Source organism: Geotrypetes seraphini, chromosome 8, assembly GCF_902459505.1.
Source record: "Geotrypetes seraphini chromosome 8, aGeoSer1.1, whole genome shotgun sequence".
Classification (NCBI taxonomy): Eukaryota; Metazoa; Chordata; class Amphibia; order Gymnophiona; family Dermophiidae; genus Geotrypetes; species Geotrypetes seraphini.
Genome location: NC_047091.1, coordinates 133,156,014 through 133,175,425, shown reverse-complemented (window position 1 = coordinate 133,175,425; position 19,412 = coordinate 133,156,014). Strand labels below are relative to the sequence as shown.

Sequence of the window (19,412 nt, the reverse complement as noted above, 5' to 3'; positions counted from 1 at the left end):
AAACCTTAGGTTTGTATACCGCACCATCTCCACAAGCGTAGAGCTCGGCACATTAATATATTATTTTTTTACATAGTAACTTACCCAGTATTGTGAGCACTACATGATATATGACAAATAACAGCACATCCCTCCTACTTTGGCTGAGGCTCCAGGCCTGGCCCTGCTCTGCCCCTGTGCTAGGCTCTCACTGGAGAGTTCTTCTGTATTTAGGGAAGTTCTTGTCTCACTTCCCCTAATTCTGTATCACTGTGCAACGCACTGCCAGTCCATGTAACACAGTGATAATTAGCATCATCCTCTGGCTTAACCCCATTAATAGTTAAATATCCAACACTGCCGGAGCCAGAACCCACAAAACGGTCAGGGACATCGGTGCCTCTGCCCTTGCTAGACTCTGTGAAATAATACAGTAGGTATCTGGGAACTGCTTCATATTTCTGCTGGAAAAAAATAACCCGGTTGCCACTGACAGTTAATCCCCCTCCTAAAATGCAAGAGAGTCTCACTGTCTCCCCTGGCTGGGCTGTCACTGTGGGTTCCTGTGTCACTGAGTGCTGGGCCCATGAACCTGGGAAGAAAGAGCAGCTTTAATTAGTTTTCGGAACCGTCTCTGCTTGAGCTCAATAACTCTGTGTCTCCTGCATATCAATTACCTGTCAGGAAAAGGCTCAGGAAACCGAGGGTCAGCCAAGGGGAGGTCATAGTGTAGGAGCTGGTCTCTGCACCACTGTCTTCCAGGGACCCCTGCCCTCCAAGCCTTTATCCCTAGAGAAACCCTGGGGCTGGACTGGGGCTTCCAGCATGCAAATAAGCATTAGGCTCTCAGATCCTATTGGCTGCTCTGGTGAATGTCCAAAATCCAGGTGGGGGGTGAGTTTTGAGGCATGAGTGGGAGAAGGGTGCATGGTGCATACTGAAAACTGAAGCTGTTTACACGCAGCACAGGGCAGCATTTTCTAGAAGAGATGGGGAGTTTGTACCCAGTCGAGTTCTCGCACGGCCCTTTCAGTGCACTCGGCAATAGTGGTGAATCAAAAGAAAGCATTGTTCACATTTAATTAATTCACTGCAAATATGTTTTATATTTCTGCCCAGCCTTTATTTATGTCCATCCTCCTAAGAATGAATTGTGATAGATTGTAAATGATGTCTGATTTTATAGCCTTTTCTACTAAATATAAATCTATGGCCAAAGCAATAATTTCCTGGTTGAAACCTTTGTTCTCCACCAAATATTCCTATTTAAGAGTTGATGCATATGCATTTTAAGAACATAAGAATAGCCTTACTTGGAACTAAGATGGCGGCTGGTGGCTTGTGTTGAGACGCTGAGGGGCTGCTGGTGGAAACTGTTGCCTTACCATCTGTTTCCGATGGTAAAAAGAAAATCCATGACTCGTTAATTTTCTCAGGTGCCTCTCATGAGGAACTTTATTAAAAGTGTTCTGGAAATCTAGATACACTGCATCAACCAGCTCGCCTTTATCCACATGTTTATTCACACCTTCAAAGAAGTCAAGCAAATTGGTGAGGCAAGAAATCCATTTCTAGTTCAGGTAGATTTCTTACATCTTCTTCTGTAAAGACCAAAGCAAAGAATTCATTCAGCCTCTCCGCTATGGCTTTATCCTCTTTGAGCACACTTTGTACTCCTTGATCATCCAAAGGTCCCATGGATTCCCTCACAGGTTTTCTGCTTTTGATGTACCTAAAAAAAATTATTACTATGAGTTTTTGCCTCTTTAGCAAGTTGTTCTTCATATTCTTGTTTAACTTTCTTTATCAATGCTTTGCATCTAACTTGTCAGTGCTAACATCTCTTCTTATTTTCTTCATTGGGATCTTTTTCCATTCTTTAAAACATGTTTTCTTGGCTGTAATATCCTCTTTCACTTCACCTTTAAACCATGCTGGCTCTCGTTTTCTCTTCTTTCCACCTTTATTAATACATGGAATACATCTGGTCTGTGCTTCCACGATGGTATTTTTGAACAACATCCATACCAGGTTTATACTTCTGACCTTTGCCACAGACCCTTTTCGTTTCTTTTTAACCATTTTCCTCATTTTATCATTTGTCACCCTTGCAAAAATTAAATGCTGCTATAGTAGATTTCTTTAGCGACGTCACTCCAGTTATCAGCTCAAATTTGATCATGTTATGAACACTGTTTCCCAGTGGACCCAACAGAGATACCTCCTTGCTCTTCCCCACTGACGACTTTAGAGTGACTCTCCTGTACTGATCTGGGAAACATTTTGGGGTACCGTATTGTAAACCGTCTAGACATTCCTTGATAGACGGTATATCAAGAACTGAATAAACTTGGAAACTTGAATATAAACCAAGATTTGGGGGCCAAAAATATGGCCCATAAAATTAGCATCTTGGTTTATATTCAAGCAACCACTCAACCACCGGCACAGCTGTCCTCCTCTTCCTTCTCCACTCAACCCTCGGTGACCACTAGGACTGTGCACTGCCATAAGCCCATACCCCATGAATACCAGCACCGTAATCCATTTTACAGGCCCCTCCAATGAATGCAAACCCTAATATTATGCATAACCACCTCCAGCTATCAGCTTAGCAGTTGATGCAGAAGAAAGCTGCAGCCGCGACGCTGAAGAAAGCCGTGACTGCTGATGGTGTAGGCAGATCCAGCGCAGGAGTTTGAGCATGTGTACATGCTCAAGGCCTGCCGGCTCCCACCCCCTCTGTGAATCTCAGAGAAGGTAGAGAGCCAGTAGGCCTTGAGTATGCACAGATAAGAGCATAAGAATTGCACCTGCTGGGTCAGACCAGTGGTCCATTGTGTCCAGCAGTCCGCTCACACAGCGGCCCTTAGGTCAAAGACCAGTGCTCTATTTGAGTCTAGCCTTACATGCGCAGGAACTTATCTAACCTTTTCATGAATCCCTGGAGGGTGCTTTCCCCTATAACAGCCTCCGGACGAGCGTTCCAGATTTCTACCACTTTCTGGGTGAAGAAGAACTTCCTTACATTTGTATGGAATCTATTCCCTTTTAACTTTAGAGAGTGCCCTCTCGTTCTCTCCACCTTGGAGAGGGTGAACAATCTCTCTTTCTCTACTAAGTCAATTCCCTTCAATATCTTGAATGTTTCGATCATGTCCCCTTTTCAAGGGAGAAGAGGCCCAGTTTCTCTAGCTGCTCATTGTACGGCAACTCCTCCAGCCCCCTTAACCATTTTTAGCGCTCTTCTCTAGACCCTTTCGAGTAGTACTATGTCCTTTTTCATGTAAGGCGACCAGTGTTGGACGTGGTATTCCAGGTGGGGTGGGAGGGGGGGGCGCACCACGGTCCGGTACAGCGGCATGATAACCTTCTCTGATCTGTTTGTGATCTCCTTCTTAATCATTCCTATCATTCTGTTTGCCCTTTTCGCCGCCGCTGCACATTGCGCGGACATCTTCATTGACTTATCTACAAGAACTCCGAAGTCTCTTTCCTGGCCCTGCCCAGATCTGCATACACCATCGGCAGAAACAGTTTTATTTAGTGTTGCGGCAGCAGGATTTCTTGAGCACCAACCAATAAGCGCTTTCTTCCAGTGATCATATAAATTGAGGCTGTGTGAGCACTAGAAAAATGCTTGCTTCTTTTAAAGACTCTGACTTTTCTCATGAGGTTCTGTATGAGGGGGCCACTGAAAAGTTCTCAGCCACAACGAAGAAGAAAATGAAGTGAAGCCATGAAACTTGCAAGTTCTATTTCACATGGCCAAGATATTTATGAATTTTGAAGACAAAGAATAGGGATTTACAGAAATGCAGAACAAAATAAAACAGGATCATACAGGTCACTTTTTCAGATTGTGAGCTTAAAGCAAGATTTTAACATTCTTTGATGTACAAAGATTTTGACCCATTTTCTTTTACTGAGATAAAAAAGAGAGAATTATTGCTGTATTGGATTGCCTGTTCTTGATTTACCAATAAAGAAATCTCTATTGATTAAACTGAAAAGAAAAGAAAAAAGTGAGAGAGAGATTGAGGGCTCCTTTTACTAAGCTGCGTTAGGGCTTTAACGCATGGAATAGTACGCGGTAAATTGCTGCGTGCGCTAGACCTTAATGCCAGCATTGAGCTGGTGTTAGTTCTAGAAGCGTAGTGCGGGTTTAGCACGCAGTAATTTCCTGCGTGCGCTAAAAACGCTAGCGCACCTTAGTAAAAGGAGCCCTGAGAAACTGGCTAGTACTCAGTCATGGAAAGTAAAGATTATTCAAACTAGCCTACAGTGTTTTTGCTGGATGATTTTGTGTTTCTGGGGGCGGGGGGGGGGGGGGCGGCGATGGGGGCTGAAAAGTTATCAGCTCAACCAAGAAAAGAATGAGGTGGATATGGTGCAATCAAATTGGCACTTAACAAAATAAGACAGCACTCTTTTCAACTACAATGACAAAATAAAGCAAAGAATTTAGGAAGTTGGTTGGTTGGGCCAATAACTTTTCAGCACCCCCCTCAGACCTGAATAAATTGTGTTTTTGCGCTAATAAAAATATCTAAAGTTTAAAAAATTGTGTTAAAACTTATGGCAAGGATGTCTAGTCTTTGTAGACTTTCTCACCAGGATCACCCAAATTTCTAATCTTGGTTTATATTCAAGTCAAACTTTTTTCTTCTTTTTTTTTTTTTTTTGGGGGGGGGCAGGCCACCTTGGTTTATATTTGAATATATGGTATATTTTCTAAGAAAGGACATGAGTTGTAATGGTCTGAATTACTTTATAGTGTAGAACAGATACAAATGGTGCAGTAAACCAACATAGCCTTTGGTGCTTTGTTTTTGTTTTTTTTAGTTAAAGAAGTTTTTTATTAACTTTTCAAGAACAAAAACATGTGAAACAATTCATCAAATACAGAAATACAATTCACATGTGGAAAATAGTGTCACTTTATTCCAAGCAAACAAAAATATAAGGGCAAAAACTAATGTGGGAAGGAAAAATGAAAAGAAAACAAATTACATATTCATGAATAATGTAAAAAAAAAAATAAAAAAAAAATTGTACTACAGAACACCTGGTAGTCATATAACTAAACTGCAGTATCTCAATACTAAAGCAGAACAGCTGTAAATTGTTTGCACAAGGAAATAGTATCTATACAATGAAGTAGTATCAAAGAGCTCATTCAACCATGAAAAGTCAGTCATGAGGATGATAACGCGACATGGCAAAGTCCAGAAGGGAAGCCCACAGTCTTTCAAATTTCTTCAAGGAACACAGCTTTGTTTTTGAGACTGCAAGGAGAATTGGGCATTTGATATGGAAGGTTCCTATTTTCTATGACGCTAACAGAATCCCCTCCCCCCCTTCCTCTTCTAATCTAATCTAATCTAACCCTTACGTTTATATACCACATCATCTCCACGAATATGGAGCTCGACACGGTTTACAAGAACTTAAATAATAGGTAGAGAAGGAGAAGGTTTACATGAACTTATATGTAGAAGGGAGGAGAAAAGGGGGGAGGATAGAGTTACAATTTGGTGAAAAGCCAAGTTTTCAGTTGTTTGCGGAATAATTGGAGGGAGCCCAGGTTCCGCAACGGGATGGTGAGGTCGTTCCAAAGTCCTGTGATTTTGAAGAGAAGGGATTTTCCCAGTTTGCCTGCATAGTGAATGCCGCGTAGAGAGGGGAAGGCTAGTTTATATCTTTGGGCGGTTCTGGAGGAGTCAGGACTGGAGGAGTTGTAAGATAGTGGGATAAGGGGAGGAAGGATGCCGTGAATGATCTTAAAAGCCAGGCAGGAACATTTGAAATGGATTCTGGAGATAATTGGGAGCCAGTGAAGTTTGGCAAGGAGTGGGGAGGCATGGTCAGATTTGCGTTTTGAAAAGATCAATTTGGCTGCAGTATTCTGGATTAGATGGAGTCTTTGAAGACTTTTTTTGTTAGATTTAAGTAGATGGCATTGCAGTAATCTAGTTTGGAGAGGATGATGGATTGAACAAGGACGGCAAAATGTTGTTGACTGAAGTAGGATCTTACTGTTCTATGCCACTAGTTTTTAAACATATCCTGGGGGACCCAGCCAGTCAGGTTTTGAAAAGAAATTTGCATGCCTACTACCTACTTTATAGGCAAATCTTGCTCATGCATATTCATTAGGAATATCTTGACAACTGTCCGGGGCCCAGATGGACTTTCGAAAACCTGGTGGTTTGTCTGGGTCTTGGAAAGCTCCGACCTCCTGGCTGCGCCTATGATGGGTGATATCACACGTGCTCAGAGGCCCACCAGAAGTGGCCCAGAGGTTGGAAAAGAAAGACTGGAGGCAGAAGAGGGTGGGGCTGGAGGCAAAGCGGGATGGGGCAGGGCAATGTGTCCGGATTTCTCCGTCTGGTAACCTTAGATTTCTCCGTCTGGTAACCCTAGATATGCATGCTTTCTGTGTCCCATTGCCATCTTGAAAAACAATGGCATCTAAACCCCAGAGATGCATACCAAAGTGCTGATGACAGGGGTCAATCTGCAATTCACTCGTGGGTGTAGAGAGGGGGAGAGGCAAGAGGAGTTATTTTTCCCCTCCCTTTAGATTTTTTAGCCGTTTGCTTCTGCCATTGCTGCTATTCCCTTCCTCTCGAGCAATCTAAAACTTTCTCACCTACCATATTTAAGGGAATATGTTAGGTGAGAAAAGCATCACTATCCCTACCCTATTACTAATTTCTCCATAGAAAGCACTGTTGGGTAATGCAAAAAATTATTTTGTCTCCCCCCACCCCCATTCTTTGGAGAATTTTCATTTAGGTCGTCAGGACAAACAAAAAAAGTAGTGGGACAAAGAATCTGTATGAGATACAAATTTATTTTAGAAAATCCCGAGTTGATAGTGCTATTTTGGGGACTCAACATCGGCACAATGACTTTTGACATTTAGATAATGCTTTTCAATTGCTTTACCCCAAAATGTGTATAATATGTGAATGCTATTAACAAGAATGACTGTGTTCAGTTCCCTTTATAGCACCATCAACTCTTTGGGATTTGCTTAAATTAATTTTTATTTCACCCAGACTCTTTGTCCTCCTACTTTTTTGTTTGTCCTGCTAGACTTTACCATGGATCTTGTCTTTTTGTGGCAAATTTTCATCTATGCCCATGAATTTATAGCCTTTTTTGGCAGACTGGCTCCCTAATGATATGTTCCAAAACATCACTGGGATTTAGGTGCCAGCATTTTACAAAAAAGTGGTGGTAAGAAAGGGGTGTCACTGGCCACCTCCCCAGACCAGGAAGGTATACTGTATTTGTTCTGAAGTAAGGGTTCTAGTTGTACCATAGGCTTTTTGGTTCAGCTTCAGAGCCTCTGTGTGCCAGGTATCCAGGCCAGGGGTATGCCCAAGCCAGAGATGTACTAACCTGGAAACCAACTGGGCTAAAGGTATCCTGGACCAGATGGTCTCTGGGTAGGAGTGGCAGCTGGGCTCACATAAGCCATAAGTTCTTTAAGATGAAGTCCCACACTTTACTTCAGATGATACTGCAGCTCCCATGTAGGATCTTTATTTCAGCTCCAATCTGAAGTAAAGATTCTGTGCAAAAGAAAGTAAAACCCATGCCACAATTCCAGATTTGACAGGTATGCCAACCGTGCTACACTTGAAATTACCAGGCTTTCGGACTTTTTCTACCCGCACCTACTTTATGGAATAGTTCTCCACCTATAATTCAGCTTGAAGCATCACTTACTAAATTTGAAGTGGCCTGAAAACTCATCCTGTTAGTAGACTCACATGGCATATGGGCAGTCTCTGTGTTTCTTTCTGCCATTGTCTATACCTGCTACCAATTCTTAACCTATTTGTTCTTCTATGTGATAATTTGGTGTTCCTCTCTTATTTCACCTATAGTTCTCCACCTATAATTCAGCTTGAAGCATCACTTACTAAATTTGAAGTGGCCTGAAAACTCATCCTGTTAGTAGACTCACATGGCATATGGGCAGCCTCTGTGTTTCTTTCTGCCATTGTCTATACCTGCTACCAATTCTTAACCTATTTGTTCTTCTATGTGATAATTTGGTGTTCCTCTCTTATTTCATCATTTTGATTGTAAACTGTTTTGTTTTGACCACAAGAAAGCTGACTTATTAAATGAATTAAACATTGACATAAACCTCAGCAGTTTTATGGTTTTACTGTGGATTTTTTCAGAATAAAACCTCATACAACTTTAGGAGCAAGGTTGGCATGGGAAGTGAGAAGTATAGCACCGTACTGACGGATATTACAGCAGGGTCTGTTTGTGTCTGAGCCAATGGAGGGTTAAGTGACTTGAGAGGCATCAGTGGGAGGCAGGGTTTGTGATTTTCCAAGCAGAAAGCACTGAGAGATTTGTGGTGCACTGTAGAATGAACGGTCTCAAAAGGGGGAAGGGAGGGGGAAGAAGTTGATCATTTCTGTTGAAAAATTAGGAGAGGACAAGATTCAAGGGAGGAAAGAGTGACACAGAAGTAAGGAGTGCTGAGTGAGGGCGATAATTGACATTCTTGATCTTCGAGGAGGAGGCTTCAGTCTGGAGAGAGGAAGGAGCAGTGATGTAGTTTGTTACAGAGTGTTCAGCCCCCAGGATAAGGAGGGGAAGCTGTGAGGTTTCTGTCTCAGTTCCCCATTGGGCTCTGGCACTGTGTGAGCACTACTACTCCACACAGCACAGTAATATGTAGCATAATCTTCAGGTTTGGTACCAGTGATGGTTAAGGACATGGTGTTACCGGATCTGGAACCAGAGAATCGCTCAGGGATGCCAGAGGCTCTGGTGCTAGTGCTATAGATAAGTAACTGAGGAACATTCTCTAATTTCTGCTGAATCCAAACTGGATAATTACTATCAGTGATAGATCCTGTGTTTATCTGGCAGGAGACAGTTGCAGTCCCTCCGGGAGACGCCGATGCTGAAGGGCCTTGAGTCACCAAGAGCTGGGCATCAGAACCTGCAGAGGAGAAATTAAATCATGAAAGGTATCAACGTGGATCAAAGCATCAGAACTCACCAAGGGAGAACCTGGAAAGAAAATAAATCTCACAAGTACCGGTGGTTTATCTGATTACAGAAATTGTTAAACCCTGTCCCTTACATGCATAGCTGATGAAGGTGAGGAGCAGAAGAGCCCAGGACATGGTACAGGAGAGACCAACCAAGTTCACCTTTTAGCTTCAAATAGATTATTAGGGGAGAAGAGACTACAATTCCTTCTTATACCCCTGCAGAGCTGTGGCATCGCCCCTTCATGCAATGTACTCACTTCTCATTGGCTTCTGGCTCTTCTTTCTTTTTATTTGCACTCTCAGAGGCTGATGGGTAATAAATGTCTTATGTAAAACAGACAATAAATTTCTGAAGGGAATGCTGCCTCTCTGTCCTGGTCCTTACTTAGCTTAGTACATGTGAACTCCTTCATTATAACGACAACTGCCCATGACAGTTTTGACTACAGTGGAGAGCTTGGTTAGATTTGGCATTAATCCATAATAAGTGTGAAATTTAAGATTGTGAGCTGACTAGAGACAAAGTGCCTTAATGCAATTTGTAAACTGCTTTGATTGTACCACAGAAAAGATGATATAAAAAAAAAATAATAAAATAAAAATCTAAGAACAATAAAAATAATAATATGTAGTGGGGGGCGGGCGGGTACCGAATTTATTTTGGTATTTTCGAGCAGCTCAATTGTGACTTTTATTGGATTGGGAGATTGCAGGGGATAAGTTGGCGGTCCGTCTGGAACAACACTTTGTGGGGCGCCCCTGTTTAAAATATTTACTTTGGTCATCTTCCATTGGTACTAGGAGGTTCGTGGTTCCGGGAAACCCATTTCTGGAACATCTTTTGAAAGTGTGGTGTGATACCCGTCGCCGTTGGGGGGGGGGGGTTCCGTCGATTTTGGGGGCGGTACGGGAGGAGCCCCTGTTCCCAGTTGGAAGGGAGAGTTCTGCATTTGTGCGGTGGGCACATTTAGGGTTGCATACTTTTCGGGATGTGCTTCAAAAAGGGGTCCTGATGTCTTTTGAAACCTTCCGGCTTGGTGCTGCCTTGCCCAGAGGAGACTTTCTAGCCTATTCTCAAATACGTCATTTTCTTCATTCTCGGGAGTGGGATCGGGGAACCTTTCAGTCTAATGATCCCTTTGCTCACATGTGGTTCACTCTTAAGAGCCTTCCTAAGCCTATCTCTGTTCTTTACCAATATATTCGGGGCTCCTATTCCTTTCCGTCTCTTTACCAGCGAGCTTGGGAGTTGGATTTAAACTGTACATTTTCTGTTCAGGAGTGGGCTCTAATCACCACTGAGGTAGGCAAGGCCACCTCGTGTGCTCTCATTAAGGAAAATGCTTACAAAGTGGTGATGAGGTGGTACTATACGCCGGAACGTCTTCACCGTATGTATCCCGGGGTTTCAGCTTTGTGTTGGAGATGTGGGTTGGCCTTGGGGACCTTTTTGCATATCTGGTGGGCCTGTCCCATCCTACAGCCTTTCTGGAGGCAGGTGGTGGGGTGTTTATCACAATTGTTACAAATATTGTTACCTTTTTCTCCGCAGGGGTGCTTGCTAGGCCTTTACAATGTATGTTTATATTCATGGCAAACTAAGATCCGACGTTGGGGCTTGGCGGCGGCTAAATGCTTGATAGCTGCTCATTGGAAACAGGGGCAGGCGCCCACCCAATTGGAATGGATTGTTAAACTTCAGTTTATTTGTAATATGGAACTGTCTATAGCAAAGCGTCATGGTTATTATTATACTTATACCCGGACTTGGACACGAATCCTTGATAAAATTACATCTTTGTCTTGAGCTTATTTCTGGGGGGGGGGGTTGAGGACTGAGGGGGCTCTCCTGAAGAACCAACTGGGGGCCCTCTTTGCTGGAGGTGAAGCTAGGGGGTGGGGGGGAGGGATTTGTGGAGTTCTGGTTGTTGCTGGGTATCAGGGGCTTACGGTAATTGTATAGGTGGGGGTACTTCTGTGATTTGTACATTTATTGCAGTGCTCTCTGATTGATGGCTGTATGTTCTGTTGTCCATGATATTCATGGTATGGTTTGTATATTTTCAAAACTTTTCAATAAACATTTATTGATAAAAAAAAATAATAATAATAATATGGCATATGATTTTTAGGAATTAATAGTTTACCACACTCAGATCCAAAAAGAGTGCCAAGTACTGAGCTGCTGCACCTGGCACAAGTAAAAGGATCTGGCCTTACTTGTAGCTTGAGGGCTCCACTGAGCTCTGAAAGTTACTAGCCTTGGATCGATAGCTTGCCCTGGATTGGTAGCATGCTACTCCCAAACCAACATCTCTCTCTGTCCCTCCATGAGTCCAACTTTTCCTCCTCACTTCTCCACCCCCATTGGCAACATGTCTCCCTCTCACTGTCCTTCTCTCATTCCCTCCCTTGCTGCAAAGGGAGTGGGGAAAGAGAGAGAGATCCAGGGTGCATCTCTCCCACTCCCTCTACTGCAGAAGTAGGGAACTCCGGTCTTCGAGAGCTGTATTCCAGTCGGGTTTTCAGGATTTCCCCAATGAATATGCATGAAATCTATTTGCATGCACTGCTTTCAATGCATATTCATTGGGGAAATCCTGAAAACCCGATTGGAATACAGCTCTTGAGGACCGGAGTTCCCTACCCCTGCTCTACTGCCACATTCAACATTTCTTCCTCTCTCATCCTCTGGATCATGTGCAGCATTTTTCACCATTGCCCACAAGTCCCATGCCCATTTCTCCTTCTATCACCTCTCTCCAGCACAATGCCACACCTCTCCCTCCATCACTATGTCCAACATTCCTCCCTCTTGCATCCCCTTCAATCTGTCCCTCTGTTCCCTCTCCACAACCATATCCAACATTTCTCCCTCTCATTCTCCATGCATCTCTACCTCACTCCTCTCTCTATCCAATTTTCCTCTTTCTTCCTTTCCCCATGTGCACCATCTCTTTCCCTCTCACTCCACACACCTATGTCTAACAATTCTCTTTTCCTCTTCCCTCACCCACCACAGCATCTCTCCTTCCCTTCCTAATCCCCAACCCATGCAGCATCTGTCCTTCCCTTCCCAACCCCATCCCAGCCCGTGCACATCTGTCCTTCCCTACCTTCCCAAACCCCTCTTAGTCTGTGCAATATTTGTCCTTCTTGCTTTATTTTTTCCTCTTCCCTCACCTATCAGTAGCATCTCTCTTTCCCTCCCTTACTAACCCCCAACCCATGCAGCATCTGTCCTTCCCTACTTCCCAACTCCAGCCCCCACTTCTCTCAGCTGGATCCGACCTCTCCCCAGTTCCCGATTCCCCAACCTACCAACTCCCCGACACTGTATTTTAAAATTTTCAGGCTGCCAGCAGCACAACGAAGCCAGCCTCCTGCCGTCTGCCTGCCCCGGAAGTATTCTTTCTGCAGTGTTCTGCTCAGTGCTTTCTGCTTAGAACATCATAAGCCCTGCCCCCCACTAATGCCTCTCTGATGCAATCCATCCAATCCATCTGCAGAACGCTGGAAGAACACTTCTGGGTTAATCCATCTTCAAATATGGTAACCCTACCCAAGGTGGTTTACATTAAATAGCAATCAGGTACTCCAAGCATTTTCCCTGTCTGTCCTGGTGGGATCATAGGGTTACCAGATGTCTGCATTTCCCCAGGTATGTCCTCCTTTTGAGGAAAAGTCCTGGGGTCCAGACGGCTTTTCAAAACCCAGCACTTTGTCCGGGTTTTGAAAAGCTTTCCTCCACATCATGTCGGGAAGAGAATCCGCACATGCGCGGATGCCACACGATGACATCACACGCACATGTGCGTGCTTGTGACATCATCACGGCACATCCGCGCATGACCTCCTGCCTGATGAGAGCAGGCAGCGGGGTGTGTAGCTGGGACAGGACGGGGCAGGGATGGGTAGAACTGGGCAAACCTAGGGGTGGGTCTAGGGGTCCAGATTTTCCAAACAGAAAATCTGGTAACCCTATGGGTTCATAAACTAACTATGGTACCTGGGGCAATGGAAAGTTAGGTGACATGTGCAGGGTCACAAGGAACAGCACTGGGATTGAACCCATAACCTCACAGTGCTGAGGCAGCAGCTTTAACCACTAGGCCACTCTTCCACTCCATGCCACTGCTTTTCAATCTTCACTGCAAAGTGTAAAGTAAGTACAAAAGAAAGCAGCAATTACAGAAAACAGAGTTACACTGATGCAATCCATCAATACAGCAAGAGAGCAGAGGCCTAGTATTCATCCAGGCCCCTGGAAAGACACTTAGGGAGTAATTCTATAACTGTGCAACTATGCAATATATAAGTGCTTATTCTATAAAAGAAAGTATATTACTAGTGTAACTGGGTATTTTCATAATGTGGATCTTTTGGTCTCTGTAGAGGCAAGTTACTTGGTTGATCCAGTACTTTCCAGACTCTACCGAAGTAGATAATTCCTTTTCAAGTCCATTAGGGAATGGGCTTACCATGGGTTAGGCAACACACCAGCAGTGACAGAGTTAAATTTCATGAACTATTTTGAATTCTGGAGGTTTCTGACAGAAACATGACAGCAGATAAAGGCCAAATGGCCCATCCAGTATCTCCTCCTCTCCCTAAGGGATCCCATGTGCCAGTCCCAGGCTTTCCTGAATTCAGGCACAATCCTTGTCCCAATCACCTCTACTGGGAGACTATTCCACATATCTACCACCTTATCTGTAAAAAAGTATTTCTTTAGATTACTCCTGAGCCTATCACCTCTTAACCTCATTCTCTGCCCTCTCACTCTGGAGTTTCCTTCCAATTGAAAGAGATTCACCTCATGCCCATTTTTCATTTGCTATCCTATTTAAATTGTATTTCTGCCCCCACTCCTGCTGTACATGTCAGTCCTGTGATTTGTCCTTTTTTTGTAACACCATTTAAGTTAGTTGTATCATTCTCTTTAATTGTACTGTCATAGGCATTTTTGATTTTTAATGTTTCCCCATTTTTATCTGTAAATCGCATAGAACTTGTATAAGCGATAGTGTAAGGGTATATTCTTTATAAGCTTATTTTGCTTTGCTATGCAAGAAAATCACCCCAAAAAAACCATTGTCTCTTTTTGTTATCTTATGTGTACTGGTTGTGGAATTTCCCTCCCTCCCTCCCTGTTTTTAGGAGAAATGAAACTTTCTTTCCCTATAAGCTACACCCATTATTAGCTTGTGACTGCGCATGTACAAAGGGGGGGGGGGGGGACTATAAATATGTGTGGTTCTTCTGAATAAAATTTCTCTCATCTCTTTGGTTATCTGTGTGTGTGTGTGTGTTTTCTGTCCACAGATGCATCTGTAGTCAGAACAACAGAACAGGCTAATATAATTTGGGACCTTGTCGTTTCAGATAGCATCAAATTTTAATGAAAACTTGATGTGAATTTATGCCACATAGGTATTTAAACGTTTCTATCATATCTCCCCTCTCCTGCCTTTCGTCTAAAGTATATATATTGAGATATTTAAGTCTATCTCCATACACCTTATGATGCAACCATTTTAGTTTCCTTTCTCTGGACTGACTCCATCCTGTTTATATCTTTTTGAAAGTGTGGTCTCCAGAATTGTACACAATATTCTAAATGAGGTCTCACCAGAGTCTTATACAGGGGTATAAATACCTCCTTTTTCCTACTGGCCATTCCTCTCCCTATGTACCCAAGCATCCTTCTAGCTTTCGCCGTCTTTTTTTCAACCTGTTTGGCCACCTGAAGATCATCGCATACAATCAGACCCAAGTCACATTCCTCTTTTGTAAACAGTTCTTCACCCCCTAAACCAGTGGTCTCAAACTCGCGGCCCGGGGGCCACATGCAGCCCACCAGGTACTATTTTGTGGCCCTCGGTATGTTTATCATAATCACAAAAGTAAAATAAAACAGTTTCTTGATCATATGTCTCTTTAGCTATAAATGACAATATTATTATTAAGACTCGGGCAAAAAGAAAGATTTATAAACTATAAAGAGTTTTACCTCATGCAAAATTGTCTTTTCTTTAATAAGACATTAACTATTTTTTTTCTGAGGCCCTCCAAGTACCTACAAATCCAAAATGTGGCCCTACAAAGGATTTGAGTTTGAGACCACTGCCCTAAACTGTACCATTCCCTTGGGTTTCAGCAGCTCAAATGCATGGCCTTGCATTTCTTAGCATTAAACCTTAGCTGCCAAATTTCAGACCATTCCTCAAGCTTTGCTAGGTGCTAGGTCATTCCTCATGTTTTCCACACCATCAGGGGTGTCTACTCTATTGCAGAATTTGGTGGCAAGGCAAGAAAGGAAGAAGTGGGCATCCCTTCTGCCAATTTTCACTGGCACGGGTGGTGGTCAGTTCCCAGTATCGGTTCATCAGGGAGGGCTGTCATAGGTGGAGGGTGGGGAGGCTTTTTTCTTTTTAAATGGAGCAGATATTGTGCATTTGTAACACACACAGCATCTGTGCCCATTAAAAAAAAAAAAAAATACAAGTTACCTGCCCAAAAAACAGCTGAGTTGCAGGAGGCTGCTTTGGGGCTTCCCCTGCCGACTCTGCGCATGTGTGTGAGTCGCTCTCACAGCAATCAATCAGATGGAAGATAAGGGGATTATGACAAACCTCCATGCAAATCATTTGCATGCAAAATTTTTAGTGCATCAATAGCTCTTTTAGAATCAGACAAAATCGGATCGGAGCAGACCCACTCGGTCTTACCAATACTAGAGAGTTGCATGGGGACAGAAATCTCACCCATCCCCGCCCGTCCCCGCCAGGATTCTCTCCATCCCCACCCGTGCCCGTCAGGATCCTCTCCGACCCCACCCGTCCCCGTCAGGATCCTCTCCGTCCCCACCCATCCCCACAAGGAATTACCTCCATCCCCGCCCGTCCCCATAAAAAGCAGCAATTACTTCTGACAGGATCATCAATTCCACAGTTTCTTTTGTGTTTGTGCTGCTGTTTTCCTTGTGGAATCTCTTTGGTGGAACCCTTTTTTTTGTTTTCTGTTCAGGTAATTAACTTATAAACCCGCGATTCCCATGATCCCCGTTCCCGTGCAGACTTCTAACCGATACTGTTTAGTGCATCTGGCATTATGTGTTAGGGCTAGCCTTGGCTGTATGCCTGCTCTGCTAGAATCCGAAGGGAAGCAGCACTGGCCTTGTCTCTGTTTTTTGTTCCAACCAAGGAGGAAAAACTTCAGAACCTGATAAGGATTAATATGCAGTTCTTTGTAAGCTTAAGGGAATGGAAACTTCCTTTTAATAAGTCCCTTATATGTACCTTTTGAAAATCCAAAGTATACTGTAAGTGCACTCTGCACTTCAGCTGCAGCCAGAAGCCTCATGAATACCTCTCTAATAAATGCATATGTGTTGTGCAATTTTGAAAAGTCCTATCTCTTTGCATAAAACCTTATAGCTGTACTTTTAAATTTAAAATGTCAAATGTTTACATTCCCATTAAAGAAATCCAGAAATGCAAACAGTACACAGTAATAGGAATAGACAGGTAACATGAAAGGAAACTATAAAATAAAGTTAAATTAGAATTTTGATGAACTAATCCAAATTCACTCTAATATGCACAAGTTGCATTTTTTTCTCATGTCCATTACTTTGTAATTTTCTATGTTGAAACTTATCTCCTGCTTTGTTGCCTTTCACTTGGATTCATAAGATCCAGAATAGCTCTTTCCCATCAGCTCAGAATAATTTTCTCCCTGGAGAGTTACAGTACGAAGTAGCTGAATGTAACAGAAGCAATTTACTGCCTCCATTTGCAGCTTTCACTTCCTCCCTCAACTGTGACATTCAGCTCAGCTGCAAGAGCAGCCTGGAGCAGTTTTAACTGCATGTGCTGTGAGGATGTATCACTGTGCCAAGTGCTGCTGTACCAGCTGTTACAGTAATAAACAGCGTCATCCTCTGCCTGCACCCCTCGGATAACTAATTTCCAGAGGTTCTTAGAAATGTCAGGGGTAAGGGAGAATCGCTCAGGAATGTCTGGTCCCCTTCTTTGGTCACTACTGCTGGCGTAACGGTATACAAATCGAGGAACACTACCAAGTTTTTGCTGGTACCATTCAACCCAGACACTGGCAGCGCTGATCCCAGGGGACAAGGTGCAGGTGATCTCAACATTCTGTCCTGGAGTCACTGTGATTGAGGGTGACTGCGTCAACTTCTGGGAGCTAACACCTAAAAGAAGAAGAAGAAAAATTGATGAGGCACCAAAACAGCATTTGTTGCATGAGTCTCTTCCTCCCAGGGTGCTGCTTCCTTACCAGCACACCAGGCACTTAGCAAGACTGTTACCAGAGCCCAGAGCATTGTGAGGAGATCCTGGGCAGGCAGGTAGGAAAGCTTTGCACTTCTCTCTCTGGCCTCTGCTTATATTATTTTCTTCAGGGTAGCTTCAGAAAGACTCTGCCTCCATGCAAATCAGCTCTGTTCTCATTGGCTCACACCATAATATTCTACAATAAGAGCAAAGAATTGTTGTCAAGTGTGTACTGAAACTCTTTCATCATTTCCTAATAGCAGCCCAGGCACTGACTACAGCATGCAAATCAATATACCCAGGGTCCTGGGCAAACTTTTGAGGATGGGTCTCCCCAATCCCCAGTCGCCCCCCCCCCCCCTCGCCTAGGGTTACCAGACATCTGGGAAACCTTGACATGTCCTCTTTTTTGAGGACTGTCCAGGTGCCTGGATGTTTTTTTTTTTTTTAAATGGTGGCGTCTCTCCATGTTTAGCTTGCTCTCCTGATTCTCCTACCTACCTCTTTCATGGACCCGCCTCTGTAATTGAATCTTTGGGCAGCCAGCAAAAGCAATGAGGTAAGCCTACTGCCTCTGGCCTGCCCCAGAAGTAATCTTTCTGGAGGCACTTCCTGTTCCCGCGTAGGCAGGACTTGCAGAGGGGCAGCTTCTGGAGCAGGCAGGCAGCAGCAGGAATCAAAAAAATTTTCCCTGACTCAGGCAGCCCTAGCTGGAAGGGGAGGGGTGAGGTTATAAGAAAGATCCTAATCCAGAGTGCAGAAATGCCAAGGATGGCTCATCCCAGAGAGTAAGACTGAAAGTCAGTGAGTGAGGGTTTCCTCATGGTGCAATCTGGGTATAAATTTGACATAGTTGTGAAGAGAAGAGACTCAAGGCTTGAGCAGAAGCGTAGTCAGGTTTTGATGCCAGGGAGAACAGACCTTTTGTAAATTAGGCGTCAGTGAAAAGCTGAAGGGCTGATCAGCAAAGGTGCCATATTTTATTCAAAATTCATTTGAATGAGCCACCACTCTCCTTGCATTCCACCTAGCTAAGCCTCTGGGCCTGAGGCAGGGCTGCTGGCAATCATGGCATAGTTCACATTTTAAACTTAATTATTTCAAGCATTTACACAGGGCATTAGATAGAGTTACCATATTTGCAGAGACAAAATATAAAAATGGTTGCTACCTTTGCTAAAGAAATACTGAATCATGGCAACTGTATAAATTGGCTTTTAGCTAATGAACACAAGTGAAATGGTGGCTGACTTTTGGGGTGATGGGGGGGAAGCAGGCTGGTGTGCTACCTTTTTGTGACTTTGGCATTTGAGAGCTGGCATTCAGGGTGATGGGGACTGGAGGTTTGGGTGGCTTGCAGGGTCATCATGGGGAATAGTGCTGGGACTTGATATTGTGGCCTCAGCTGGTGAGCCACACCTTCCCCTGCCTTCCTTTACATAAACTTCCGGATTTCAGTTTGCTGAGTTTGAGCCCAAGTGTACTTATCAGAAGAGCAGATATAACTTAACAACTTTGGATGTCTTCTGAGATACTTGTGACGCATATTACAAGCTTATAATTGCAGGAACAAAATTTCTGTGACAGATTCAACCTAGCAGAGAAAAAGAGATCAGCAATGCCTTTCTCTCTCTTTAGCACCCCCATGTGTCCACACTGACTGATACACCAGAGATGATTTCACTAATTATGTGGGTAGAGTGTTGGTCATAGGCAAATAAAAGAAAAAGATAATATTTTCTTAAAAATTAGAAAATCCAAATCCAGAGGAAATATGGTAACTCTAGCATTACAACACTACACCCCATCTGGTGAGAAAACAGAATAAACAGGACTGATAAATATCTCTACATAGAAACTACTGTACATGTTAGCAGAATACCACACCTTGGTCACATGCACAAAACACAGAAGGCTAGATGCACTAAAGTCAGCAATCATCTAACAATCATCGTTAAACCAGTTTTGATTGGTTTAGGGACTCTCGCATTTGCCGACCCAAAGCAGAAAAGACTCACTACATGGTTTTCTGCACAATTGCTCATTCTCTGATCCGGCCTTGCAAATAAGCTCATTAATATTGAAATGCCAT

General features: G+C 43.5%; 2 gene segments (V, D, J or C); both read right to left on the bottom strand.

The window, feature by feature from the left end:
- The window catches only part of LOC117365993, a 227,617-nt gene that overhangs the window by 198,123 nt on the left and 10,082 nt on the right, over positions 1 to 19,412 (bottom strand).
- Positions 6,246 to 19,412, bottom strand: part of LOC117365996 — a 36,058-nt gene continuing 22,891 nt past the window's right edge. The window contains 3 exon segments of the V gene segment in view: positions 6,246 to 8,965; positions 17,104 to 17,238; positions 17,325 to 17,516. Of these exon segments, the coding sequence occupies positions 8,580 to 8,965; positions 17,104 to 17,238; positions 17,325 to 17,370 (567 nt within the window).